Raw genomic sequence first — 26,471 nt, forward strand, 5'->3', positions numbered from 1 at the left:
ATTCAACAGCCATCCATCTCAGATATGGGAACCACTTGGTCGCAGTTCTTTCCACCAGCGCCCACTCTGACAGAGTCAAATCTTCCCAACCAGAAGGGGAAGATCTTTGTGGTTACTGGTGGCTACTCTGGCGTGGGTCTGGCTCTGTGCAAAATCCTCTACCAGGCTGAGGGCAAGGTGTACATTGCTGGCCGCTCGGAAGAGAAAGCCACGCAAGCGATTGCAGACATCAAAAGCGCATACCCAGACTCACAAGGCGAATTGGCCTTCCTTCTCCTCCGTCTTGATGACCTTGCCAGTATCAAGTCTGCTGTGGAGGCCTACACCGCCGTCGAGTCCAGACTCGATGTTCTCTTCAACAACGCTGGGGTCTCAAACCCACCACTCGGGTCCACTTCGCCCCAGGGCCATGAACTTCAATTGGCGACAAATTGCCTAGGCCCTTACCTCTTCACCCAATTATTGCTTCCCACGCTCAAATCTACGGCCAAGCACACGTCACCTGGTTCTGTGCGTGTCGTTTGGACAGCTTCGATTGTCGTCGATGTGTCTGCTGCCAAAGAAGGGGTGAATCTCGAGGAGCTTTTGCAACCAAACACAAACCCTCAGCGCAATTACGAAAACACCAAAGTCGGCAACTGGTTTCTAGCCCATGACCTTGCCTCCGGAGCCGAGTCACATGGCATATTGAGTGTTGTCGTGAATCCTGGGAACCTGAAAGCCCCGCTGACCCGTCATTTGTCTCCAATTGTGCCCATTCTGGCCGCTCCTCTGCTGTACCCTTCAAGAATGGGTGCTCTCACCGCGCTCTGGGCTGGTCTCTCAAGTGAGCTTGAGTTGTCTGACGGCGGTAAGTATGTCTTGCCTTGGGGGCGTTTACACCCGAATCCAAGGCAGGACTTGTTGCAAGCGATGCAAAGAGAGGAGGATGGAGGTACAGGGTCTTTGTACAAGTTTATACAGTATTGCGCCGATCAAACTCTGGAGTACATGTAACGGGGAGCAAAGGCGCCCGCCCCATAAGCCGGCTTTGCTTCATGGTTTCTTTCATTCCACTGACAGAACAATCCAATGAAACAACCCCGTTGAATCCACCCTTGTGATCATATCACGGAACCAAATCCTCATCCCACCCGTACCCCGAGTACGTCGCAATAGTAACCCTAACCTCCTTCGTAAGATCCGGCGCGAAGAAAACAAGATACTGGGCCCAATTGCCCAATCGCTGCGTGGGAGGCGGTTTCTCCAGCTTATCAATCTGGTCCTTGATCCGCCGCGTCCTCTCCACCCACTCCGGGGACACACTCCCCGGCGACGCCGTAATGATCTGCATACCCTCTAGACCCTGTGTCTGCAACGCTCTCCTCAGCAACTTCTTCCTCCAATGCTCCTCTTCCTCGTCTTGCTCTGTAAACTCTTGGCCTTCCCCCTCGGCCTTGGGAAGAATCTCCCGGATCGCAGACCCCCACATCCGCCGCCAGCGGCCGCAGCCGGTAATATGGCGCATCGCCACCTGGTCCAGCTCGAGGTCCTTTGGAGGGGATTTCTTCTTTTTATTGTTGCGGAAGGAATACGGGCCCGTGGGGTGCACCTCCAGTCCCGGGGACCCGTTTTGGGCGTCGTAAGAATCGCACGACAGGTCTGGGATGCAGTACTTGCAGTAGTCGAGTCGGGTACCGATATCGAACCACGGCAGGTTCTGCTCCGGATCCAGGAACGCATCCATGCTGGCGGCGAACAGTTCCCCGTAGATAATGATCTGGAACGCGGCCCGTTCAGCATCCGTGTAGAGCGTATACGCCGAGCTGACACCGCCGTTCCAGAAATTCGGCGTGTGCATCCACTGGTCGCCGGCCATTTTATCAATGCGATCAGAAAAGACATTGATAATTTCGAACCGGGCGAGATGCGTGCGTCGGATCTCCTCCATGCTCAGACTGGAGTGTTCGAGACAGAACGAGTATAGTCCCTCGATGCCGCCCTGGAATGCTTCCCGGAGGCGTTCTGTGCGTGATTCATCCCCCAGCGCCCAGGCACTTGCTTTGCGGGCTGTGATGGCTGTTAGGAAGTGTGGGTGCGGCGAGAAGAAGACTGGTGCTGAGTTCGCCGCTAGACGCAGGATGGTGCGGGGATCTGTTTTGGAGAAGTTTTCGCGCAGGAGTCGGCATGATGAGGATGCGTTGGTGAATGTTTCGAGGTTGTCGATGTGTTGTGGTAGGAGGGCGATGATTTCGTTGGGGAGGTCGGTGAGGGGCATTTTCCTGGTTTGTCTCGCCCATTGATGTTTGGGGGGGTTTAATAAACAAGTGCTGAAGAGAGCCGTCTTATTGAAACCAACGAAATCCAGCAGCCTCACTGAATGTTAGAGCTGCGTCATCTTCGGCCGTTCATTGGCCATTAATTCCAGCTGTGATCTGTGACCCGCAAGGCTAGCGTGGTTATGCCCGGATTGTATGTAGTATCGCCGCAGCCTGTGTGACTCAAGCTGTAGTTGAGTCAGCGGGTGCCAACTACCTGGAAATGCGGGAATGTGGATTGGTTCATTATTCATTCTGGAGTACTTGCATCCGTTCTCGGTCCCAGATATATTACGGAATGTTCAGAGTAGCATGCATCCGACTAGTCGAGTGTGGAGGAGTTGCGCTAAACCCCATGTCACAGACCAGGACCACGATAAGAGCAGCCTGCCATCCCACGTCAGCCGACGGCATCATTCCACTGATCAATACTAAAAGCTTACCAGAGACAGATCGAAATTCTCAGCCACTAATACCTCCATCACCAACCGAGGAGGCAATATACCCCCACTCGAATTATACCGACCTGTCGGCACGGATCTGTTCCTTTCCATGCTTTCGCGTATATCCACGACTTTGATGCCCGCCACTCTCACCTCGTACACCCGGTAGACAGGTGAGACGCGGCGCACCACGAGATGGACCATCCTATCGGCCTCGTTCTTGGTGTCACGCGCAACTGCATTGCGAAAATTCACCTCAAAGCTGTTACCCATCACGCCCTTGGATCGGATATCGACCAGATCTGCGTTTTTGCTGCCTGGCAAGCGAACTCGCCACGGCCGTCGATACTTCCAGCCCGGCGACCAGACCTTCTGGCTTTCGAACAAGGGGAGGCCGGACGAATCGCGGAACTCGCGCGTAGATTTTTCGTTGTATCTCATCCCCGTCACAGTAAAGAGTGTCGAGTCGTCGCTGTCATATCGGATGCAGTACTCGTCTGCTGAGCGCGCGTCATATTTTGGTTCGATCCAGAGGAGTCGTTCGAACTCGGTGACGTGCTCTGGTCGGATGCCCATAGAATACGGGGGCTCCTGAACAGATTTGTTTCCCATACTCCCGATGGCACTCATATTTGCTGTAATGGCAGGAGTCATGAGTGAATGAATGGTGGTTTGGTAAGACACGCGGTGGACATGATGGGGGCGTTCACCCCGCTAAAGCTAAAATGATTGACGCGGGGGGTGGCGACATAAGCTCACTATATGAAGGAGCTACGATGGAAGCTATGTAGAGCTTCAAAGGATGTTAAAGGATGACTATGAAGCATCGAACTGGTGATCTCGACCAGCTTTGCATGTTTACACTCCAGCATCAGAGCCCATCGCGTTTTGGAACCACTGCAGCGATAGAGAATCGATGAAAACATCCGGCATCTAGTTCCGGGCGCAGATTGCGCTACGCTCGGGTAGCCGCGAACACCGATTGTTGCCCAGCCGGCAGTTTTACCGTCAGCTAGATTACGGTACCCGAAATACATTGCCACTGGGTATGTATATCTGAACCCCAATACATAGGAAATCTTTTAAACCTTATAAATAGGCTAGATACGGTCTAAATATACTAGAAATTAATAAGTATCATGTTAAACAGGAAATTTGGGGGCTTACATTACCGAAGGCTAACCGTATATTAGAATAATCATCACAACAAACCAAGTCCCAGATGCTCTATCAAAGCGTATGATGTAAACGGATCCCATGGACCTCCTGAGGAACTATTGGAATCATGCCGGAAAGATGCCTCGTCGTCAAACATCGAATCTACTGCTTGCGCGGAAGGGTCAGAATACCCTCGCAAAGTCATGGGTATGCCGTCGTTGTACACCATTGCGGATGCCGTCTCCCATACGCTATTGTTGGAGTCCAGCTGCATTTCTGCTCCGTTCATCGGAAGGTCAGACATATGAGAAAGGTAGCGTGCAGTGTAGTCAGGGTCATCCTGGGTCTGCGTTCCTGTTAGCTGATCCCCTTCGTGTGTGGATTTCATATAGTCTGCCAGGAGCACTTGAAGTCCTCGCCCGATCCAGTGGACGAGGTGATAGCTGGTACACTTGGTGTCAAGACAGAGCTTGATGACAGGCTTGATGGTATCCAAAACGAGCACAGTATCGATGCTAACGTGGTTCTGGTACCTTTTCGCGATTTTTAACAAGAATGAACATGCGAAGGCAATCATGGTGTGGTAATAGTGAGGGATGCCAACAAACGCGCTCACGATGTCTACATCCTTTGCAGTGAGCTCCAGGACGGACATGGCCGAACTAATGGCCACATAAGCCAGGTCTTTGAACTCAGCAGGAAACGGATCTTTGATTGAATCGGGCCCCAGGCCACGAAAAACATGAGAGGAAATGAGAACTTTGGAAAATTGGTGGTGTAGCATGATTGCTTTACTCGGGTAGGATCCGATAATCGGGTGGTCTTCTGTAAACCCATAGTATTAGTAAATCCATCAGGGTTTCGGCGTACAGGGTAAACAGAGAGATAAAAGTCTTAATGAGACTGAGAGGACTGTTAGGGAAATCTTACGAGATATACTCAGCCAATGAGTGACCCACTGATCAATTTCCTGGTTGAAAGCATCCAGTCGCGGCTTGAGCACAGTCGGCACGCGCCGCTTAGGATCTTGGCCAAAGGTTTCGGAGACAGATCTCAAGATTTGCAGAAGGGCCATCTGGCTTAGGATGCGCACATCCGTGATGGAATTTTGACGGACCGCAAGATATAGCGACCACTTCTGGATGCCCTCATCATCTCGCATGATAGAGGGCCTTCCATACAGAATGGACAGATGCTGGTCACATATATACAGCAGGTACCATAGTCGCACACCGTCGATCAGTCTTCTCGATTTTTGACCCTGGGCCGTTGGATATTCTTCCGTCTTTGAGGATTCTATGGCCATTATGGGGGATTTGTGAAGCTCTAATTCGACGGCACGTCTGATAGCAAGACTCAATATTGACCACGAAATATCACTTATCCAAAAGCAAGCAATGCAAAGGCCCCGAAGGTCTTCTAACGTGACCAAATGAGAGAAGGTAAAATCTGCTATTAACTTGCGAAGTTCTGCGTAGCAAAGCTGGTACCAATGCTGACCATCTGGACTTTGTAAAGCAGCCACCATCAGGATGGCCGTGAGGAGGAGTGGTGACGCATGCCGGATGTCACTCAAATTCTTATAGTGACTTGCTACCCCGTAGAGATAATGATCCGTCCGTTGTAGGTATTGATTGACCAACATCTCTGCATCGTCTGCACTAATCGCCTTGCGTGATATCAGATCATTTGGCTCATTTTTGCTGGGATCAGAGTCATCTGCGGGTGCAAGAAGTCGCTGTGAGCGTAGGCTGCGAAGGTGGGTGATGTGATAGAGTGATTGAATGGGAGGTTGGGTAGCAATGGTCTCGTCATATTTAAGAGCTTCGGAATTCCTGTCGATAAGCTCGGTACTGACATCGGTCGAGTCGAACGATTGCGGAGACATGTGTTGTCTATCATCATCGACTGATCTCGTACCTGAGCACAACTCAGAGAGCAGATTCGGCGTCTGCAATGGCGGTAGACTTTGCAGATTTCCCGCAGCGCGGAGTTCATTTACGGCGGTGTGAATGGCCCTCAGGTCACTCCCCAGGGATTCAAGTAGCCTGTTCAAAAGTCAGCGACCCCGAATCTGATGCAGATATCAGTGAGCAGACCGATGATCAGAGGACGGCAGAGAACGGGTCGGGTCCTTCTTGAACAAGCAGGGGGTTTTCCGAGCCAGGCAACGTTGACAAGGGGGCTTTTTTGAGCCGGACAATACGCATCGCACCTACGTCTGTTAGCCACGGATGAGTCTCCGCGATGGATGGATAGTACCTTGTGTCTCTTGCACTCTATGCAGGCCGTTACCCGTCGTGAGTAGCCCGCTGACGCTGGGAGATTCGGTTGCGTGTGCTCCATCCCGATACTTCCAGTCAACATGTGCTCGACAGCGTGATTTTCGATGATCTCAGAGAAGATTGACAAAGTCATGTGACCCTCCACAACCCCGAGAAACCCAGTCTGCTTTACGGAGTACTGTGGAGATGGTGGAGCGTGTGTCCCTTGTATGAATCCAAAGTTCATCCGGTGCACGGAGAAGTTGAGGCACAGCGAATGGTGACTTGAGCGTTTTGGATTTGTTTGAATTTTGTTACTGTCTTGGCTTTTTAATCATCTGGTTTTCCTCAGACGATGTGTCTTAAGCACTATTTTGTACATACTTGATGTTTGAGCGGGGGACAGACGATACAATCACATACTTTCCTATTAGAATCACTCCAGCTCTTCGTGAGTATTCTGTCTCCAGGATTTAATGCTCATCATGGTGGTCCTATCTCGCTCAATCCGCGTGCTGAACAGGTTTTCACTGAGCTGTCTGCTTTCCGATGTAGCATCTACTCAGCTCCCTCTCGGGCGGCAGCGTAGGCTAGATCAAACAGGAACCAGGGAAACGCTCCCTTGAGGACCGCAATACGCTCAGCTAATATCACGGGCATCTACATCAATACATTCACCGATTGGACGTGGAGTCTTCCGTTCTGAGATTTACTGGCGAGTTGCGTTTTGTTCTCCAGGATGTCCGGCCTTTTAGCCGAGTCCCGCCGAAATTCCGTTGCCCAAAATCCGGCGCCGGGAAATCGGCTATAACCGAAGTATGGGGCCAAATACCCAGTACCCCACTAACCAAATACCCACTAACCGCAGTTGGCCGAGCCCATAGAAGGACTGATCATGTCTCATTAATATTGAGCTTTTCGACTGTGTATTGACTCAAACAAGTACTGGATATCCGGCCGTTTCATTCCGCTGTTGTATGGGGCACGTAACGTCGATTTTTAATTCTCAAGTGCTCTATAATGTACTCCAGTTTGAAGCCAAGTCTAAATTGATAAAAAAGTGATGATATTATAAGGGTAAGATCGATATTGGGTGGCTTCCAAATTACCTACAATTCCCTGGGATGTAGAGGATAACTGCCGCTGCTGTGAAAGCAACCGAGAGTCTGCCTAGAATTATATACAATCACATCGACCAGAACATCCCAGTTACCTTATGTATGAAGGCGCAGAATTCTATGGGTGAGTGTTATCTCGTATCAAACCGAAGCTAATCAGCTCATAACCTCCCTGTCTTTTTAGCAGTGGACAGATTCAAGCTTCTGTTGGCACTTTTCGATGAGGAGCATGCCGACTGAGATCACCCAGTGGCAACATGAGAGGAAAATCCGCTGCTTCAAGCATGACGCTTATAAAGATGTACCATCCGATAACGCTGCCCGTGAAGCTAATTGCACCAGCGGCGATTTGCAGCTTCCGTCCGACAATTGCTTCGCCCGCCGCCTGGTACCAGAAGGACACTGGCAGCAGTACAAAAGTGATGACGAAGAAAAATTGCATCACGACCAGAGCAAGGTTTGCACGCATAGAGCACAACATGAAGATCAGACACATCACCGCCATGAATATCATCCATGTCGCAAAGGAAGCGTCGTACGATGCAGTATCTGTGATTTTGATCCCGGTCGGCGATGTGGTTTCGTAGTTAGACACAGCAGCAAACCACGGAACCATGGTGGCAGCATAGGTCACCCAAAAGCAGCCTAAGGCAACCAGTGTCAGTCTATCCAGTCTGAAAATGCTTGAAACTGATTGCAAGTAGTTGAAATGAAGATAGAGGTAGGAAAATAAAGAGAAACTTACCGAAGGTTCCAAAGACTACCGACGACACAGTATTGCCCATAATCCAGTCTGCGATCGCCGCGAGCATCATCAGGGTACCGCCAAAAGAGAAAAAAGCCCCCCTAGAAAATTCATCAGCAGCAATCGACAGGTTTGCTGCAAAACTTCTGAAGGGTGGTACCCGTTGACTTACGTAGAAGCAGCAGCATTTCCAGTCGATCCTCCGGAAAACCCCCATCCCATCAGATCAATAGTCACCGGCGTATTGCACATCAAGAATCCTGTGAGTCCCCTGGAAGGATCAAGTTAATCGAATACTAAGTATACAGGGCTGTATATCGTACAGTGCTGCAGGGTTCCCAAACTTGTGCTTGGTTCTGTTGGGTTCCACGGGATTCATGTCGGCTTGCTGGCTGGGTAGCACCCTTTCAACGAAGGTGGCAGAGCCTTGAGGAGGTGCCTCATTATAGGAGCCCATTGCGTGCATATCAAAAAAGCTGACCAATTTGGATGTATGAAAAGATTTGGAAAATTGATGGCGCGAATCCGGGGTGACTGACGGTTTAAATAACACGACGATACGGCCCAAGAATTAGCTAATTTACAAGAAACAGGGACAGCACTGATCAGGCTGAAATTTTAAGGTATTATTGGTAACATCTTTCCATCCTGAGTTGCCTTGTTCATGCATCTAGGTTTTAAATTACATTTCGTTCCCGAATATCACTCCTTCCCCCAACTTCTCGCTTCTCTCCTGATTAACGTAAGAATTGAACGAATAGTCATCGCCACACCGAGCCGATGGAACACAGATTTTTCTTCATTTAACGAGAGGCAAGTAAAATTTGCACAAGAATATCTTCCCGCCTTTCTCTCTAAGATACTATCTACTGCTAGTCACTCGGTTCCAGATAGTGAAGATAGGTTCCAACCCTTTGCCTTGACTTTTTTTTTTTTTTTTTTTTGCTCATTTTATCTCTTCCTATCGGCCAACGGACATCATGTCCAGCATTTACCCTCGCTCTTTAGAACATTAAAAGTCTCTTCATCATGCCCTGGAATGATTCGCGCTTTGGCAGTGGATTCAAGACGCTTCAGGCGCTGGGTGCTCTGGAACCAAGACGGATGGTCACGGGCCAGCCATCCTTGGGGAATACCGTCTCTCCACTAGAAGATGAGTTAGTGCTTTTCAGTCATTGATTCCCAAGGGGAAATTGAGGGTTGGCTAACATTCTCGATGACATGGCAATGATCGCTGATAAAAATAAAGGTACCGTCATTTCGTAGATTGATTTGCATTCCAATAAGTCCTAACAATCCAATTAGTAGGTGTCCAAGAAAAAGAAAAGGAGGAAAGACATACCTTCAGTATGGCCTGGGAGATGATGTAGAGTAATCCCTTGGCAGAAATCGATGCTTCGATCATCAAAGGTTTTCCAGTTCAGACTGAACTGGAGATAGTTGGGCCGGTAGACACCAATGTCCGCACCGGTAGCCACAGACCAGAATGCACTCCGTAGCTCCAGGTCATGAACCCAGATCTCAACATCTGGCCGGTTGAAAAAAAGATCAAGGCCGCCGGAGTGATCCGCGTGGAGGTGGCCAATGATGACCTTTTTCACGTCTTCAATCCGATTTCCCGTTGCCGCGATGGCAACCTCAAGCCTATTCTCTGGCTTATACTCAATGCGAGGAAAGATGTCATTGATCACGGGTCCGCTGTGGACTGGGTAGTCATCCCCGGATCCCGTTTCCCAGAGAATGAGTCCTTCATGAGGGTGTTCAATGAGGATTCCATACATTGGTAGTCTGCGACGTTTGTTTACAAAGGGCTCGTTTTCTTTGCTTTTCGGGCATCCATTACCACCACGAGTCACATATCCCTCGTCGCAATCCAGCCATCCTAGTTCCAGCAAATGTATTTTCGTCCCTTCAGGGGCCACATTGAGAATGTGGCCAGGAACTGCGCCGGAGGCAAGTGCAGTTTGCATGGCATTCATATTTCTGTTTTTTGAGGATGGTTGAGGTTTTGAGAAGAGATATTGCAGCAGGTTTCAATACTGTTTGATACAGTGTTCTCCCCGAGGAAGGAATGAGAATATATACGCCGGGAAAACAGATCTCCACAATTCCGTGGATGATACAAGCAAGGTAATATGTACCATGTTGTGAAGTACCCCGCAAGTGGTGGAGTAAGGTAGTGGCTAAACGGATGTTGGGGGAAGACGACCCATCAGATAGTGAGACTATTGTGGCATCCTGATTACTAGGTTAAACCCCGGCCTCGAAATACAGTATGAAAATCAATTGGGGGCTAGATCACCTTTTGAATTTTTTGAAGTGGGAAACAAGAGAAAGTCCTCCTTCTAGGTGACTGCGTCCTTGTGTATCCAAAAGTTCTGTAGTGGTATATCCATGTTGTCTGGGTATAAGTTTATTGGGCGAAACGTAGTTGAATAGCCGCCTCTCCACCTCAGTCATCAAGCAATACAGAGTTTTTTTTCCGTGTGCTCCATCTGGTGGGAAAGAAACTTCGGCTCCTACTGTCTGGCGCGTATGAGTGTACCACCATGAAACAAGAAAAACATTTGCGCATGATCAGCCGAATTTAAATTACAGCCTGGGCTGGCGGTTCTTGGCATTGGCTGAGAATACACCTTTCCCCGGTGAACCGTGTGCGGTCCCATCTCTTTGACGGACTAGTGTGGGATTTAGTATTGTGGTTATTTGGCATCCGAGCCAAGCGTGATGCGCATCAGTAAAGGATTAGGGGCGATCTCGGCGTTACACGGGATCGGGCCGGACTCCGATCTTCCCGGAGGTGGAGTGGGCCGAGTTCTCCGGAGCCAGAGATTCGTGCTCATGATGACCGCGAACCGCCTCTAGATTGGTATGTTTGGTCGACTGCGCAGGCTCGAGAGCAGCTAGATTGTGGAGATACGAGATTGGAGAAATCAAAGCGATTCATTCCGCAAAGTAGAAGAGGTGCTCGGATCTTCCAAAATATATAGTTCGTTTCCGCACGCCTCTTTCCATCGTCGAACATTATTTCCAATCGAAGTATAAACACTTTCTTCCTTGATCTTTAATCATGACCGTGACACTCAAGAAGCCCAATACTGACCCCAGCGGGGGTTCAAGCACTTCCGCATCTGACGTGTCTCGCATCGTTCGTGGTGTAATCGACGACATCCGCCAAAACGGGGATAAAGCCGTGCGTGCATACTCGGAGAAATTTGACAAATGGAGCCCCAAAAGCTTCAAGCTGTCCAGGAACGACATCGATAGAATTATCAGCAAAGTGCCAAAGCAAGTTCTTGAGGACATTAAGACCGTCCAAGACAACGTCCGCACCTTCGCTCTCGAGCAGCGAAAGTCGATTACAGACTTCGAATACGAAATTCGCCCGGGTGTCCACCTTGGCCAGAAGAATATTCCAATCAATGCCGTCGGAGCGTACGATTTTTCTACACCTTTTCACATCTAAACGAATTTGAAACTGAGTCCTTGTGAATATTTAGTTACATTCCTGGGGGCCGTTACCCCCTTCTTGCGTCTGCGCATATGACGATCGTCACTGCCAAAGCAGCTGGTGTTAAGCGGGTCATTGCGTGCACACCCCCGATTCTAGGCGAAATTCCTCCTTCCACGGTCGCTGCGATTCACCTGGCTGGCGCCGATGATATCTATATCCTTGGTGGCGTCCAGGCTGTTGCGGCAATGGCGATTGGCACGGAGACTATCGACAAGATCGATTTCATCGCAGGACCTGGCAATCCGTTTGTCGCAGAAGCCAAACGCCAATTGTTCGGCGAGATCGGCATCGACCTCCCAGCTGGTCCAACCGAAGTCCTGATTGTGGCTGATCAGGCCGCCGATCCCGTGGTGGTTGCTACCGATCTTCTTTCCCAGGCTGAGCATGGTCCTGACACCCCGGCGGTGTTGATTACCAACTCGCGGAAAGTGGCAGAGAAGACTATAACTGAGGTTAACCGACTCTTGAAGGTCCTGCCTACCGCCGGTCTAGCGTCCGTGTCTTGGGACCGCTTTGGTGAAGTTCATGTGGTCGAGAATCTAGCTGAGGCTTATCAGATGGCGGATACCTATGCAAGCGAACACGTGCAGATTCTGACGGCGAACCCCCGAGAAGCTTTGGAGAAGATGAGCAACTATGGTGCTCTTTTCCTCGGTGAAAAGACATGTGTTTCATACGGCGATAAGGTGAGTTTGTCTGTTCATTTGATATTCCTGCGCTGCTCCCTTGAGGACGAATGCTTTGGATGGCAGCTAATGCTTATGCAGTGTATTGGTACCAATCATGTCCTGCCTACCAAAGGAGCTGCCCGCTATACTGGCGGTCTCTGGGTTGGTAAATACCTTAAGACTGTGACTTACCAAGAGGTGACTTCAGAGCAAGCGAGTGGTGAACTGGGTCGTCTGTGTGGCCGGGCGGCTCGTGCAGAGGGTTTCGAGGGCCATGCTCGCTCGGGTGATATCAGGGCTCGTAATTACCTTAATGACACATGCGACTGGCTTAGCCAATCTGCTAAGATTTAAAGTCTTGGATATCAAAGGATGAGGCCCTGAAAGAGACGTCCAAAAGCAAAGTTAGGACAAATATATTACTCCGTACTCAGTTCAAATCTCTAGATGTAGATAGAGTCTATGGATGTGGCAATATGAAAGCGTGTTGTATATACAAAACAGATCAATCAAGAAAACCGTAAACCCTGTGAAGGATCCCACGTGCCGGGCAGTGCGCGACCACGGCCACGGCCAGGTTGACCCTGATCCGACCCGGTAGGAGTCGCACCAGGAGGCAATCCAGCCGATGAAAACCGAATGCCCATTTCCGGGGACCATACTCCCGGTGCAGCAGAGACGGCGGGTGGTGGGGCGGGGGCGCGCATTGGTTGTGGTGCTGTTAGGGGGGCACTTGCGTCGGATGGCCTGTGAACATGGTGGTGGACTTGAGGTGTTGGCTGTGATGGTGGCGGTTGAGTGGGCTGGTATTGGTGGGTGCTATGGGGTTGTGGTTGTTGGTGGAGTTGGGGCTGGGTGATATGCAGCGAGGACATGGCTGCGACATTGGTGAAGTCTCTATTAGTGCAAGTGGTGTGTTAGCGAAGAGCTCTTGACAGAAAGAAATGACGGTGCATACGCTTCCAACTGGCTCGCTTCCATCCGACGCTGGTGAACAAACGTCTTCGCATCATCTCGAAACCGTCCCACAATCTTAGCCAGATCGTTATAGAACTTCCTCCCAACCTCAAGATTCGAAATAATCTCTTTGTACTTCAGATACCCATTCTCCAGTTCCTGGAGTGCGGTCTCGCGCTCCTTCGTCGAAGCGTCTCCCTTATGAGCGCGTGTGAAATTCCGGTTCGCCTCGCGCACTTGTCCAGATATTTCCTCCTGGTCTTTCCATTCCTGAGCGAGCATGTCGCGGTCCGAGTCGTACAGTCGCAGCTTTTGCTCAAAGAGATCTTCGAATTGGCCGGCTTGGATTGGTTGCATTGGGAACTCGCGCTCAAGCCGGGCGGTTTCTTTGATGAGAGCCGGATCTAGTTGAAGAGAGTTAGCAATGGCCCGAAAAACAAACTGAAAGAATGAGGAGAAAACATACGGATATCATCCGCCCGAGCCTTGTCTTTCAGCGTCTGGATCCGTCGTCGTCGCCGATTCTCAATCCGGCTCACTTCGCTCAAGCAGCTGCGTAGTCGGATAGATTCACGCTCGACCTCATGTGGGATAGCAGCTCTCCGGCTGCTAGGTACATAGGACTCCAGATCACGGTTCGTTCCAGTAAGCACCCGGAAAACGGACTCGTAGTCTTGAAACTTCCGCTCGACGAGATCATCACTGCTCTGCGCAGAGGCAAAGTAGCCGCTGATCTCAGTGGCGGTGTTGTAAATCTTCGAAGCAGCTTCCTCAGAGGGTGCGCGCGACCACCTATCCGTACCGTATTTTCTGCGCGCCGCGTTGTCCTCTGCCTTTTCGGCTGCCAGCAATTCAACCCCTTCATTATATACCGTCCGGTCATTGGATTTCACCCGAGCCGTATCGTCCACGGACTGACGGAGACGATTGAGTCCATCTTGCTGCCGCATTTCCTCGGCATGAGAAACCAGTGTCGGTGGTAGACCGAGAGGCTTTTCAAGAGCTTGCAGCGATCCCGGAAGATTTAACGATGACAAAAGACTGAGAGAGAGATCCAGTAAGCAAAGCAGAAGATAGAATCGTTGGTCAGCACATACTCTCTGAGCTTATCCGTCATAGACTCCAACTCCGCAACGAGCGTCCCATTGATCAATCGATCCCGGCGATCAGAGTAGATACTAGCCGCAATATGAACCGCATACGGCACCAGCTTCGCAAAAAGCGGCTGTCCCAACGGTCCCGTGTCACCCAGCATCGAAATCGCATCCGTAACCTGCGAGGGAGCCTTGGAGGCGACCATGCTCGCACGATCGATACTCTTCAGCTCAGACTTGGGCGGCACGGGGTTTAGGTAGATAACATCGTTATCCTTCTCGGCGCGTTTCAAGTCCTCCGCAACGCGACTTTTCAGCCCGTTCAGGTCCCCCAAAACCGTACGGTTGATCCATCGAGACTCCTTCAGCCCCTCATTCACGCAGTTCAAGCTATCACGCAGCCGCGCCACCTCTTCGCCGTATTTGCGCTTTTCCAAACAGTCGAGCGACTGCCGGTACTGCGCGGCCGCGGCGAAGTGGTGATGTTTCGCTGTCATGTGGTGGATCCAGTCCGTACTAATAGCATTGGATTTGACCGCGAAATCGCCTGCATCTGCATAGAAATCCGAGACCTGGGCCGCCAGCCGCGCGATGGAGACGTCTTTCAGACCATCTTTGACGGCCTTCTGCCAGAAACATTCTTGGCCCTGGGCGAGGAGGAGTTGTTCCAGGCTCTGAAGTGTCATTTCGTCCATATCTTCTGGTGGCGATGTGCGCAGATCGGGAATTATCTCGGTGCGTAGGTGGTTAAGTACCCCGGCTGCCTGGCAGAGGTAATTGCAAGCCTGCTTGAGTCCATCTCCAGTCGTCCGGTTGAGCGCGTATGCGAGTTGCGAGTAGAGCGCTGCCAGGTTGAAGAGGATGTTGGCCAGTTCGAAGCGCAAGTTATTTTGAGAGACTGCCACTAATCAGCAAAAAGCAAAGATCTCAAGACGCAAGAAAGAAGCCACGAACTGGGCTGCGACCCATTAAACCCCAGGGAAGGATACCACGCAAAATTTACCCCGACCTGAAGCCCTCCACAAACGCCACGGTCAGCATTTTCCTTTTCTTTTTCTAAAATCATTCTTCAAAAGGAAGGATCAGGAGAGGAAGCTCTCGCGCTCACGCACATCAATCGGAAACTTCCCCCCCAACCACTTCAACTGCGCCGCGTACGTAACCAGGCGACTAACACCGCTCACATGGGGCTCTTGGACATTGACTGCCTCCGCGCGCAAGCGGTTGATGATCAGCAGGTCTTCTGCGAACATGTCCGGGCGCTGGTCATATTTGGAGGAGATGTATTGGGTGATTGCGTCGGAGAGGGAGACTGCGTGGGAGCGCCGGAACGGGACCTGGAGGATGTTGCTGGAGGGGTCGCGATGAGGGAAGTGGTTAGTCAACTGCACTTGCCAGAGGGGGGACTGGGAGACTCACGATGCCATTATTATTCCCTATGTATTATGGCGAGGGAGGAGGTGAGAGGGACACGCGAGTTTTGTTGATCGCGGAAGTGATTATTGGTTCCCCCCACTACCAGGCAACGGATGACGTGTTGACGCCTGAGGCAGCGACATCTCGGTATAGTTCAAACCGGGAAGCTAACGGCTAGGTCTACATACAGGCTGGATAATCCACGCATCATTCGGATATTTGCTATGGATGAGCCTCAGGCTCCGTCGTGAGGTATGTACATGAGAAAACAATCAACCACCAGAACAGAACAATGAGAAAGATGAGATCAATTCCAGACAGCGCGCCCACCAGCCAACCCCCTTGGTTAATCCGGGAGCTCGTTAATCCGCATCTTGATGTACTCGAAGATACTCAGGAGGATCATGTTGTTCACGCCCGTCCGGATGAGGATGATGGATATGCCCTTATACATGCTAGATTTGGCGACTGCCAACGAGGCCTCGCCGATCTCGGAGGATTTGCCGAGGAGCACGCTCTGCGCGCGGGTTTTACGCGTGTCGAGGGGATACGTCTGGGAATTATTAGTCGTGTGTTGTGGATGAGAAGCCCAAATGAAAACTTACACAGAACCATGGGACGGTACTGCAGATGGCACCGGCGATCATGGGCGCTCCGAACGGAGACTTGTCCGATCCCAGCTCCTTGGCGGCGACCTGTTTCACGGTTTCGTAGACGCCAAAGTACAGGCCCGACCCCAGAGTATCCCGCATCGCGTGGAGGCGAAAGCCGGTATACAGGCCGCGAAATCCGTGGCGCTTGACGATCTGTTGGATGGCTTCAATGGTGCCAAGACGGGGCTTGCGGCGGAGGGAAGGGTCTCGGGCGGCATCGGGGGCCGCTTGGGCGCGATTTGACACCAACACGGAGGTTTGGACAACGTTCTTGGCCAGTTCGAAGGGACCTGGATTCGATTGGTATGTGTTGCACCGACACAGACGATCCTTTCAAAACTTACAGGCAAGGGGAGAAGTCACCAACCCGGCTAGCAGGCCCGCGAAGGTAAACATGAAGATTCCCGTCGCCGTCGGGCTGCTGCCAGGTGTGTTGTACTCTTGGTACGGAGATCGGCCGGTGATATTCTCTATGGAATCGGAGATGGCATGCTTGGCCCAGTTGTATGTGGAGAAGTTTACGACTCGGACCGCGGTAACGCTCGCTAGCGGCGGGAGGGCACCTGATGCACAAAGTCAATTATGGTCCGCCAGATAGCATGAAGCTCAACCTACCAGCCACGTAGCCACGCGGACCCTCGGTACGCCACAGGTAGCGCGCACACTGAAAGACGTTTTGGAAATTGTGCCTGCTCGCGTTAGTTTGATTGCGTACTCCGCATTGTATCAAAACTCACGTCTGCATCCGGGTTTTGACATTTTCCAGAGGAGTCTGCCATTCAAAGCTTAGCATCCAGCATGTTAATACCAGCATGACCAACACATACCACCGCCAAAGTCGCGCAGATGGTCGACGTCCCCGAAGCCACCTGGGTCTTGTACTTTTTCAATAGTTTATTGCGAGCCGCATCGTCCATGGTCCAGGCATTGCGGGTCGGCATAATGGCGGGAGTGGGATTGGAAGCAGTCGTCGGGGAAAAGGGGGCATGTTCAGAACGTTTGTCAATAGTCATCCCTGAAGGTGGTCCATTGGAGGCAATGGCCGGGGGAGAGAGATTCAATCAATCGGTCGAAGCAAGGCAGGCTGGGGAACCCTATGGAACGCAAAGCGGTCTCTCAGCGATTCGAGCAGACCGTTCGGCGTCCCACAATTCTCCATTCAAATAGACTCGAGCAACCGGGGGGCCTCTCAAGGCGATTCCTGGGGGGGATTCCAGAGATCGAAGATGAGCAGAGGGAGGTCCAACGTCTCCGTCAATCGAGCGACCGAAATGAGTGGTGAATAGATAAGCTCCCGCGGCCGGCAAGAGCAGTTCAAAGAACGAGGATGATGTTGACTGGGCCTGACAGTCAGGAGGGGATATCCTGTGCCGCAATGGTGTTGTCGGTGGTGGAGGGGAAAGAGGGAGAGGAGAGGGAGAAAGGAGAGAACAAGGAGATAGATCAGGCGCTATCAGGGATGAGGTCAGTATGGAAGCCCGTCCACCCAGAGACACCGTGCTAGTGAAGGAAAGACAAGACTCACCCTCACAGACAACCTGGACAACCAAGAAGAGCAGACGAAGCGGGCAAAAATGTGGACCGAGCTCTGGTGAACCCCCGATCGGGTTTAGGGTGTAGCAGGTGACATCATGCAATTCTATTGGTGTTTCCCGTTGGCGATGTCTTCTTTACGCTGCACGACGACCGTGGCTCTGTCTGCGGTGGGCATCACTCGAGCAGAGTCCTGCCCGTGGGTGACACCAACCCTCGTTGTACATGCTATGTGGACTGTGTAAAGGCACCTAGTAGAGTTCCAACCCAGCCCAAACAGGCTCAAGCCCAAACGGCCCAGACTCCTCGGCGATGACTGATCCCCCGGATCACCGCTCGCCTCTAATCAGAAACCCAGACACACACCTAATGATCTGCCGATGTGGAGGACTGTGCTCCGAGGGCCGTGATGGGTGGAACCGGCGCAGGGATCGAAAGGATGCAGTCCAGCCAATCATGTGGGAGCTACAAAATTCCAGACACGGCACGACCAGACTGCAATATTATGATGTGACCATCACGCACCGGGGATGGGATGGCAAAGACACCTGACGGCTTGCCTGGTTTGGCGGGAGAATGTGGGGAAGCAGCGGCTGCACTGGACAGGGTGTGGCACGTGATCCTTGCTCATTCTCGGGCGGCCCAGCGAGCGTCGCTTGACCGCCTTCATCACCGCTGTCAGATTGGACCGACAGAATATTATTCCAGCATATCGCCTTTATGCGGATGTATGCCTCAGGCCGTACCGAGCCGTTCCTCGGGACCTCGGTCATCCCCGCTACTCGGCCTGAGCTCCTCCACATGCTGTGAGCATGATTATTTATTGTCTTCAGCACTCTGCACTTCCCCATCACTCAAAACAATAATATAATTTCCTCCATCCATCTACCCCTATCCATTTACCCCATCCATCTACATACCATCCTATCCATACCCTCAGCATGCCTAAGAAACAGACAAGCCCGGCCTACGTCCTAGGCGTGGGCATGACCAAGTTCATCAAGCCGCGCGGCAAAGTCGACTACAATGAACTAGGCTACGAGGCCGGCATCAAAGCCATGCTTGATGCCCAGATCACCTACGACGATGTCGACCAGGGTGTCGCCTGCTACGTCTACGGCGACAGCACCTGTGGCCAGCGCGTCTTCTACCAGTTCGGCCTAACCAACATCCCCATCTACAATGTCAACAACAACTGCTCCACTGGCTCAACAGGCCTTGCCATGGCCCGCACCATGGTCACCCATGGCGCGGCGGACTGCGTCCTCGTCGTCGGCTTCGAGAAGATGAACCCCGGCAGCCTGCAGTCCATGTACAACGACCGTACCAATCCCACGGGCCTCTTCGGCATGATGATGGCCGAGACCCGCGGTGTGACCAACGCTCCCGGGGCAGCCCAGATGTTCGGCAACGCCGGCCGCGAGTACATGGAGAAGTACGGCGCCACGAACAAGGACTTTGCCGAGATCGCCCGCATCAACCACGAGCACTCCAAGCGCAATCCCTATTCGCAGTTCCAGCAGGAATACTCCCTCGACCAGGTTATGAACGCGCCCATGATCCACGAGCCCCTCACCAAGCTGCAGTGCTGCCCGACCTCGGACGGCGGCGCCGCCACCGTCGTCGTCTCGCAGGAGTTTCTCGACGCCCGGCCCCATCTCAAGGAGCAGGCGGTCCTCATCGCCGGCCAGACTCTCGCCACCGATACCGAGTCCGTGTACAGCACCAGCTCGATCGACCTGATGGGCTTCGGCATGTCGCGGCATGCGTGCCGCACGGCCATCGCCGAGGCCGGCGTGAACGTGAAGGATATCAAGGTGTGCGAGCTGCACGACTGCTTCTCCGCCAACGAGATGATCACCATCGACGCACTGGAGCTGTGCGAGCCCGGCAAGGCGCACGAGATGGTCCGCCGCGGCGATATCACCTACGGGGGTAAGATGGTCATCAACCCATCTGGCGGGCTGATTTCCAAGGGCCACCCTCTCGGCGCGACGGGTCTGGCGCAGTGCGCGGAGCTGGTCTGGCATCTGCGCGGGTGGGCCAATAACCGTCTCCTGGACGGCACTGCTGCTGCCCTGCAGCACAATCTGGGTCTCGGCGGCGCCGTGGTCGTCACCGTGTACAAGCGTGCAGATGGCAAGGTCGCCGCGGCTGTCCCCTCGGACGTTGTCGGCAAGCTTACTGGTCTGGGGTACAACCCGGCGGTGGAAGCCAAGGGCTTCACGGCTGAACAGGCCAAGTCGGTCATCAGCCAGAAGCACGCCAGTGAATATGCCGTTGCCGATGCGCAGGAGCGGGTCCTCGCCCGCTTTTAATCTCTCACTTGCAACCAATGTATATAGTATGTAGCCTGATATGATGTACCTTGTCCCATTCCTCAATCAAATTATCATGAGTTATGCTTGCATTTCCACCACTCCACCAACCCCATCTATCAACATGCATATATCCATGAACTCCACGCCAAAATGAAAATCAAGTTCATCCTCCAATAATAGCCCCTCCCACCCTCAAAACATCAGCGGATGTGAGGTCGGGAATCTCCTTATGGAGCTCTTACCCATCACGTGATCGAATACACTGGTGGCTTATGTAATACACACGCACCGGCCATAAATTTTCACACAGCCCAACTTCTCCTTTCTCTTCTTTTCTCATCTTACTTACGGTCTCCAACATACCCTTGTCGATGGATGGAATTGAACTTACCATTCAATTCCTGTCAAGATTCTATCCACAAATTTTAGAAAAGAGACCTAGAGCAAATGATTCGGCTCGTTCTAATCCTGGCCCCTGCTTCCATCTGGACGAGGGAGGCCGGGTTCGCTTTTGAGCATACATCACTTCATCACTTCACTACATGACAATTACATCTATGTGTCTGGCTGGCATGGACTGGGACGGTGGCTGCATGGGGCCTGCGATCTTCAAATCTTCGGAGGATTTTTTGGATTGATTCCATCGCCGTCATGTTGGCCGTGTTTATCCACGCCAACTAACTGCCTCTGAGCTATGCCCATCTCCACCATCTATCTCCATTTACCGAGCGAAGATAATGTCTCTTCCGTCCGGGCGAATGAAGCGTTGATGGTTGACAGAACAGACAAACTACCCTACCCCACCTACTAACTAACACGTAGGATTTGAACAACACTCCCACCACCAACTACGTAGTCCGATCACCACCCCAGCGTTCTTCTTACGATTACCATTGTCAGGCACTTTCGAAGTCTCGTCCGTCATCGCTCCATGATATTCGAGGTCAAATTTGTGCCTATAGTGAGCCTCTCACAGGTCCGACTACAAGTCGCCTGGAGACTCCCTCGTGTTGCGTCCGCTTCTCCCATATGGGGCTGTGCGTGTCAAAGTAGGGAGATACATACATTCTTTATACTTCTTTGGAGTGATCAATATGAACGAACCATGATTGTTCAAGACTTATCTACGTAGTCGACAGAGAGAGTTCAGTAGCAACCCTCACTCGGGAAATATGCTACAACGTTGATCAAGGGACAAGTATGGATAAGCAAGAACCGCAACCCAAAATGGTGTGGAATGCTGACCAACTACTGTACTGAAGCTCTTCGACCACTTTCCCCCTTGCATCCAATTTTCGCGAACCACTTGGCCTCCAATAGACGCGCATAATTCCGCGTGGCCGGGAAAAACAGTCTGTTATGTAAAGCATGACAACTCTAAGAGCATGGCAATCATGTTTCAAGTTGCTGTCTTTACTCGCTAACTACTCACGCGGCCTGTAAGAACATAATTAGAATACCGCGCGGAGGTGCGAGCTCACATACATCTAGTAGGTACGCGGCACCCATACTTGCCAGCTAGGCCCAACCCCTGCCCTGCCCTGCCCGGTCATGTCCCCCCATTCTCGCCCTCCGACAGCCTGAATGAAGGATCGAATATAAATCGCGTAGAATTTCCGCCGCGCACCTCTGTATTTCTCCCTCTGTACCCCGGCTATCGACACTCACCTGCACCGACCCTAAACAAAGTCACTCCTTTGAATCAACCCAGAGATATCTACTTTCGTCTTCCTTTCATTTACTATATTCTATTCCATTGATCCACCATGGCTCGTCTCACTTTGTCTCTCTTTACCGTCTTCCTCGTCCTCGCCGCATTCGCGATTGCCCTGCCGACCAAGCGTGATGCGGAGAGTGATCCCTTCGATGCTGCTCTGGGCATGTTGAACGTACGTTGAATCGTATAACCCCCAATATCAAAGGTTATTGATGTACTAACAAAAACCCCCATCTAGCCTGTCACAAATGATATAATGCAAGACCTAGGCATCGATTCTCAGCCCTCATCGTCAGCCCACGCCTCTGCAGCCTCTGCCACCGGCACCCCAACTTCAACACCGAGCCGGCAGGTTGCATCGAAGCCGGAGCCGATGCAACAGGGGCGCAAGCTGATCAAGCCCGCCGCTGGCGAACCCACCAAGACGGAGAAGGAGCCCTCCACGGGCAACTTCGTCACTCCGACTGCGAAGCAGACTCCAGCGAAGCACAATGTCAAACCTAATGCGCTAGACAAGATTCCCATTGTCGGTCAGCTGCTGGGTGGTGGCGGTCTTTTCTAAGACGGAAGGGAAAGGCGCATTGGAGCGGTGTCCAGTGTAATGAATGGAGAGGGGATTTTTGGCTTCTGTAACTGGCTTATTGAATTATGACCTTTGTCAGATAAGATTTTATTGGATTTCCAATTTTGTTTCCTCTTCTCTTGAAAACAGTATGTCCTGGTTAAGAGCTATTGGGCTGTTGTTTGCCTTGTTGTTGGCCCTCATGGAGACCTGTGTAGTAGCCCGCAAAGTACCACGCCATCATGAGATTCTTCAGACCTTCATCTTGAACTAGGGGATGGTTAGTTAGGCCAAGTTCACTGCTAAAGAGATACATACCTTGCGTTAACGCTGGATGAGGCATTGGCATACCGCTGGCAGGAGGTGCGACCGCTGGTACTCCCTCTTCTGCAGGGGCCACACCAGATACTTGCGCGGACTGAGGGCAGTGTCAAAAAGTGCGTGAACATCGGACTGCAGGAAACATACCTGCGGAACGTCTGGGGCGGGTTCATCGCTGCCCCCCTCCATCGGCGTATCCTCAGCGAGATCTCCCTCATCCACAGCACTAGGCTCTACCCTTTCTGCCTCTCTCAGCACATCTTCCACATTCTCCCCCTTGGCGTGGATGCTGTGATATAGCTGTTCGAGGTTAGATACAGTCACGTGGGGGTTCAATCGCAGACAGGCTCACCTGGTACTCCTCGACAGCCTCATCCCACGACCGCACCAGGGCCGAGTCATCCCATATCTCCTCGTGTGTCAGGGCCTTTGCATTTTTGGTCTTCCCCATGGCCACTGCCCGTGTTGTCAAGGGAGTTCAATGCAGCAACCCGATGTGGTCGGGACGGCTCACCGCCTCCGAGGGACTTTGATTTTGCCAAAAGAAAAAAAAAATTCCCGACTGACCATCCTCCATCTTTTCCAGACACAGCCAACATGGCCCCCGACAAGAAAGAGAAAAAGCGCAAGGGTATGTCGAGAATAATACAGAATAGATTTTGGTAATTGTACTGACTTTTTCTCCAGCTGCGCCTGCTGCCGCCGAGTTGCCCGCGAAAAAAACCAAAAAGGCCGATGCCAAACCCGCTCAGACCAAAGACGCTGTGCCCAAGCCCATACTGAAAAAGAAGGAGAATGGCACTGCACCCAAGGCCGATGCGTCGGTGAAGGTCAATGGAGAGTCTGCTCGCCAGATCAAGCCTCGCAAGCGTGCTGCCGATTTCCTCGGCGACGAGGAGAATGACGAGCCTGCCGCGCCTGTGCCTGAGAAGCAAGCTGCAAAGAAGAAGTCGAAGAAGGAGGACACGCCCAAGAAGGCCAAGAAGGAAGAGAAGGTGGTTGAGGAGTCTGATGAGGAAATTGTTGGAGATGTCATCTCCGAGCCTGAGAGCGGCGAGGAAGACTTGGACGATCAGACCGCCGAGCTGATCAAGGGATTCGAGAGCAGCGGAGAGGAAGACGCCTCCGACGATGAGGGGTTCAACCCGGACCAGCCCGTTCCTCGCATCCCAGACTCGAAGAAGGCGAAGCGCAAGATCTTGAAGAAGCAGAAGAAGGGCGACGCTCCTTCTGAGCCTGGCACTGTCTACATTGGGTAAGTACTCTATCATACATTCTCGAGTCACTCCTAACAATCAACCCCCCAGCCGCATCCCGCACGGTTTCTATGAGCACCAAATGCGTGCCTACTTCTCCCAATTCGGTGACATCACCCGTCTCCGCCTGTCGCGCAACCGTCTCACAGGCCGATCGAAGCACTACGCATTCGTCGAGTTCTCCTCGACGACAGTTGCCAAGATCGTCGCCGAGACGATGGACAACTACCTGATGTACGGCCACATCCTCAAGTGCAAGTACGTGCCCGCGGAACAGCTGCACCCCGAGGTGTGGAAGGGCGCGAACCGGCGCTTCAAGAAGACGCCCTGGAACCGGATTGAGAAGAAGCGGTTGGAGAAGGGCAAGACGCGTGAGCAGTGGAGTCAGCGCATTGAGCAGGAGCAGAAACGGAGACAGGCCAAGGTCGATAAGCTGAAGGCCTTAGGGTATGAGATGGATCTGCCGGCGCTGAAGAGCGTTGATGATGTTCCCGTCCAGGAGCCGAAAGCTATTGAGCAGGCTCCCGAGGAGGAGACTGTTAAAGCTATTGAGGCGCCTTCTGCTGAGAGTGAGGACACCCCCAAGAAGAAAACCGCAAAGAAGGCGGCAGACCAAGGCACGCCGAAGCAGGATGCTCCGTCGGAGTCTCCTGCTACCAAGGCCAAGGGGAAAGCCAATAAGGGTAGCAAGTCCAAGGCGAAGGCGTAGGTGAGGGTGATTCGTGGTTATTTCATAGCCATTGTCGATATTGATATGTCAAATTCATTGTTCATGCCTCCAACGACTAAGCTTAGATTCTCAACATATTACGTACACATATACAAGAAAAAAGAGGTCTGAGCGAGGAAAGGAGCCTTGCATTTTCCACCTGACTAGACAGGCAGCTTGTGTAGTTGGGGGTAGATCGGCAAAATACGAGAAGGTACAACAAGACCAACTATGATCGTATGTGTATTCATCTTCTTCCACTATATTTCAGAAAAAAACCCTCGAACTGCCCAAAGCAAGGCTCGGAGAAGTAAAACAATCAACCACAAAGGGGCGCTTATAGCCAAGAACACGAGCATAGGTGATACCTTCTCATTTAAATTGGGGTGCACAATGCCGTTTTCAAAAATAACCTCTCGCTGGTGCTTGAACATTTTTCTTTCCTCTCGCATTTTGCTTTTGACTTCTTCTAGCTGCACACACCTGCATCGGTGTAGCTGAGCGTACCGTTCTCGTAATTTCCGTAGCTTTGCGTTTTGATCACGAGATAGTCTTGCCATATGCTGTTCTCTCCGGTGTTCTTTCCGGTTTAGGCTTATGTCCAATTCTCGGATATTTTTTTGCCTGTTGTACTCCGCTGTATGTAACTTTTGATAACCGTCAAAGTGAATTTGATAGTGTGAATGAGTTCCCAATATACGGTGGCGCCAAGATAGTAACGGCCCCTCATTGAGGTGAAGAGTCACCTTTGAAAGCCTTTTACTCTTGGGGAAGCAGTTGGGGGCGCAGCGATATGGTATCCAATCCAGCTGATTCATATTAGACAAAGAATATTTTCTTTGGAAGATGGATTTGCGAAGAATCCTTGAGGGCGGGGAAGTTACCTACCTGACTGATCGCCAATTCCGAGGCTACCTTGCTAATGAGACTCTCGATCCGAGAACAAAGCTGCTCTTTTGCAAGTTGTAGTTTGTTGACGTGTGTTTCATCTGGAACTTGATGGTGGGCTACGAAGTTTCTGATTCCCCTCGTGGTATCCAGTAATTTCCGAAAAACTTTCCGCTCATTTTTGTTCATAAAAGCTTTGAGCTTTCCATCAGGCTGACTTGATTCCTCTCGAAGTATGCTGACAATAGCAGGAAAATCTATCGCCTGATGGCATTGAAAGCCTCTTCTGTTGAATTCATCGGGCTTTATCACCTCGCAGAGAATATATCCTAGGAATTCAAGGTCATCGTTCCAGGTTGCCAATTTTTCATGAGTATCGAAGTAGGCCGGTATCGAATTCGATCCGCTCATCATATCAGGATAATAAAACAATTCAGAGCAGAATACAGAATCTTTAGGTGCATTCATTTTCTGAGGATAAACTTACCAGTCTGTATATATTGCAAAGTGGCGCAGTGTTTACGTCACATCCCTATTGTACGGCGTCACGACTTACCACTAGGATTCGTAATTGGCTTCCATATTTATATAGAGAAACTATCTCTGACCCTAACGATAAGGCTACGGCTAAGTCTATCTAAGACTAGTGTAGGTAGCCCATGTTGTTGTCGGAATGGCAGCATACGAAGCTTAGCGCGGACTATCCCAATACACTGACGAGCATAGCCAACCTAGTGTCGACGGATAGGTACTAGAATTTCTGAAGCTATTCAAATCCATTTTGGTCCTAAATTGGGAAATAGACGAAACGGGAAACAGAAATAATAGATGTAAGTG

General features: G+C 51.5%; 12 protein-coding genes across 12 annotated transcripts; 5 read left to right on the top strand and 7 right to left on the bottom strand.

Moving 5' to 3' along the window:
- Positions 1-24: 24 nt before the first annotated feature.
- PFLUO_LOCUS8259 (uncharacterized protein) lies at positions 25-996 on the top strand (the record flags this gene model as incomplete). The annotated part of the gene is made up of 1 exon (XM_073785976.1): positions 25-996. One exon carries the CDS (start codon positions 25-27, stop codon positions 994-996), a length of 972 nt encoding a protein of 323 aa, XP_073642278.1.
- Positions 997-1,108: 112 nt separating this feature from the next.
- PFLUO_LOCUS8260 (uncharacterized protein) lies at positions 1,109-2,257 on the bottom strand (the record flags this gene model as incomplete). The annotated part of the gene is made up of 1 exon (XM_073785978.1): positions 1,109-2,257. The coding sequence occupies one exon, from the start codon at positions 2,255-2,257 to the stop codon at positions 1,109-1,111; it is 1,149 nt and encodes a 382-aa protein (XP_073642279.1).
- A 331-nt stretch (positions 2,258-2,588) lies between these two features.
- Positions 2,589-3,370, bottom strand: PFLUO_LOCUS8261 (uncharacterized protein; the record flags this gene model as incomplete). Its single annotated transcript, XM_073785979.1, has 2 exons — positions 2,589-2,684; positions 2,741-3,370. 2 exons carry the CDS (start codon positions 3,368-3,370, stop codon positions 2,589-2,591), a joined length of 726 nt encoding a protein of 241 aa, XP_073642280.1.
- A 571-nt stretch (positions 3,371-3,941) lies between these two features.
- On the bottom strand, positions 3,942-5,786 carry PFLUO_LOCUS8262 (uncharacterized protein; the record flags this gene model as incomplete). The annotated part of the gene is made up of 2 exons (XM_073785980.1): positions 3,942-4,723; positions 4,829-5,786. 2 exons carry the CDS (start codon positions 5,784-5,786, stop codon positions 3,942-3,944), a joined length of 1,740 nt encoding a protein of 579 aa, XP_073642281.1.
- A 3,347-nt stretch (positions 5,787-9,133) lies between these two features.
- Positions 9,134-9,806, bottom strand: PFLUO_LOCUS8263 (uncharacterized protein; the record flags this gene model as incomplete). Its single annotated transcript, XM_073785981.1, has 2 exons — positions 9,134-9,171; positions 9,368-9,806. 2 exons carry the CDS (start codon positions 9,804-9,806, stop codon positions 9,134-9,136), a joined length of 477 nt encoding a protein of 158 aa, XP_073642282.1.
- Positions 9,807-11,095: 1,289 nt separating this feature from the next.
- PFLUO_LOCUS8264 (uncharacterized protein) lies at positions 11,096-12,561 on the top strand (the record flags this gene model as incomplete). Its single annotated transcript, XM_073785982.1, has 3 exons — positions 11,096-11,460; positions 11,526-12,225; positions 12,307-12,561. The coding sequence occupies 3 exons, from the start codon at positions 11,096-11,098 to the stop codon at positions 12,559-12,561; spliced, it is 1,320 nt and encodes a 439-aa protein (XP_073642283.1).
- Positions 12,562-12,716: 155 nt separating this feature from the next.
- PFLUO_LOCUS8265 (pH-response regulator protein palA/rim20) lies at positions 12,717-15,685 on the bottom strand (the record flags this gene model as incomplete). Its single annotated transcript, XM_073785983.1, has 6 exons — positions 12,717-13,104; positions 13,166-13,568; positions 13,631-14,205; positions 14,262-15,156; positions 15,367-15,608; positions 15,678-15,685. The coding sequence occupies 6 exons, from the start codon at positions 15,683-15,685 to the stop codon at positions 12,717-12,719; spliced, it is 2,511 nt and encodes an 836-aa protein (XP_073642284.1).
- Positions 15,686-16,020: 335 nt separating this feature from the next.
- PFLUO_LOCUS8266 (uncharacterized protein) lies at positions 16,021-17,268 on the bottom strand (the record flags this gene model as incomplete). The annotated part of the gene is made up of 6 exons (XM_073785984.1): positions 16,021-16,227; positions 16,280-16,617; positions 16,672-16,890; positions 16,943-17,016; positions 17,065-17,099; positions 17,155-17,268. 6 exons carry the CDS (start codon positions 17,266-17,268, stop codon positions 16,021-16,023), a joined length of 987 nt encoding a protein of 328 aa, XP_073642285.1.
- Positions 17,269-18,801: 1,533 nt separating this feature from the next.
- PFLUO_LOCUS8267 (uncharacterized protein) lies at positions 18,802-20,178 on the top strand (the record flags this gene model as incomplete). Its single annotated transcript, XM_073785985.1, has 1 exon — positions 18,802-20,178. One exon carries the CDS (start codon positions 18,802-18,804, stop codon positions 20,176-20,178), a length of 1,377 nt encoding a protein of 458 aa, XP_073642286.1.
- A 1,769-nt stretch (positions 20,179-21,947) lies between these two features.
- Positions 21,948-22,460, top strand: PFLUO_LOCUS8268 (uncharacterized protein; the record flags this gene model as incomplete). Its single annotated transcript, XM_073785986.1, has 2 exons — positions 21,948-22,070; positions 22,137-22,460. The coding sequence occupies 2 exons, from the start codon at positions 21,948-21,950 to the stop codon at positions 22,458-22,460; spliced, it is 447 nt and encodes a 148-aa protein (XP_073642287.1).
- Positions 22,461-22,620: 160 nt separating this feature from the next.
- On the bottom strand, positions 22,621-23,232 carry PFLUO_LOCUS8269 (uncharacterized protein; the record flags this gene model as incomplete). Its single annotated transcript, XM_073785987.1, has 4 exons — positions 22,621-22,730; positions 22,779-22,878; positions 22,929-23,081; positions 23,134-23,232. 4 exons carry the CDS (start codon positions 23,230-23,232, stop codon positions 22,621-22,623), a joined length of 462 nt encoding a protein of 153 aa, XP_073642288.1.
- Positions 23,233-23,378: 146 nt separating this feature from the next.
- PFLUO_LOCUS8270 (nucleolar protein) lies at positions 23,379-24,746 on the top strand (the record flags this gene model as incomplete). Its single annotated transcript, XM_073785989.1, has 3 exons — positions 23,379-23,412; positions 23,469-24,036; positions 24,089-24,746. 3 exons carry the CDS (start codon positions 23,379-23,381, stop codon positions 24,744-24,746), a joined length of 1,260 nt encoding a protein of 419 aa, XP_073642289.1.
- Positions 24,747-26,471: the final 1,725 nt, after the last annotated feature.

This window comes from Penicillium psychrofluorescens (assembly GCF_964197705.1).
Source record: "Penicillium psychrofluorescens genome assembly, chromosome: 5".
NCBI lineage: Eukaryota > Fungi > Ascomycota > Eurotiomycetes > Eurotiales > Aspergillaceae > Penicillium > Penicillium psychrofluorescens.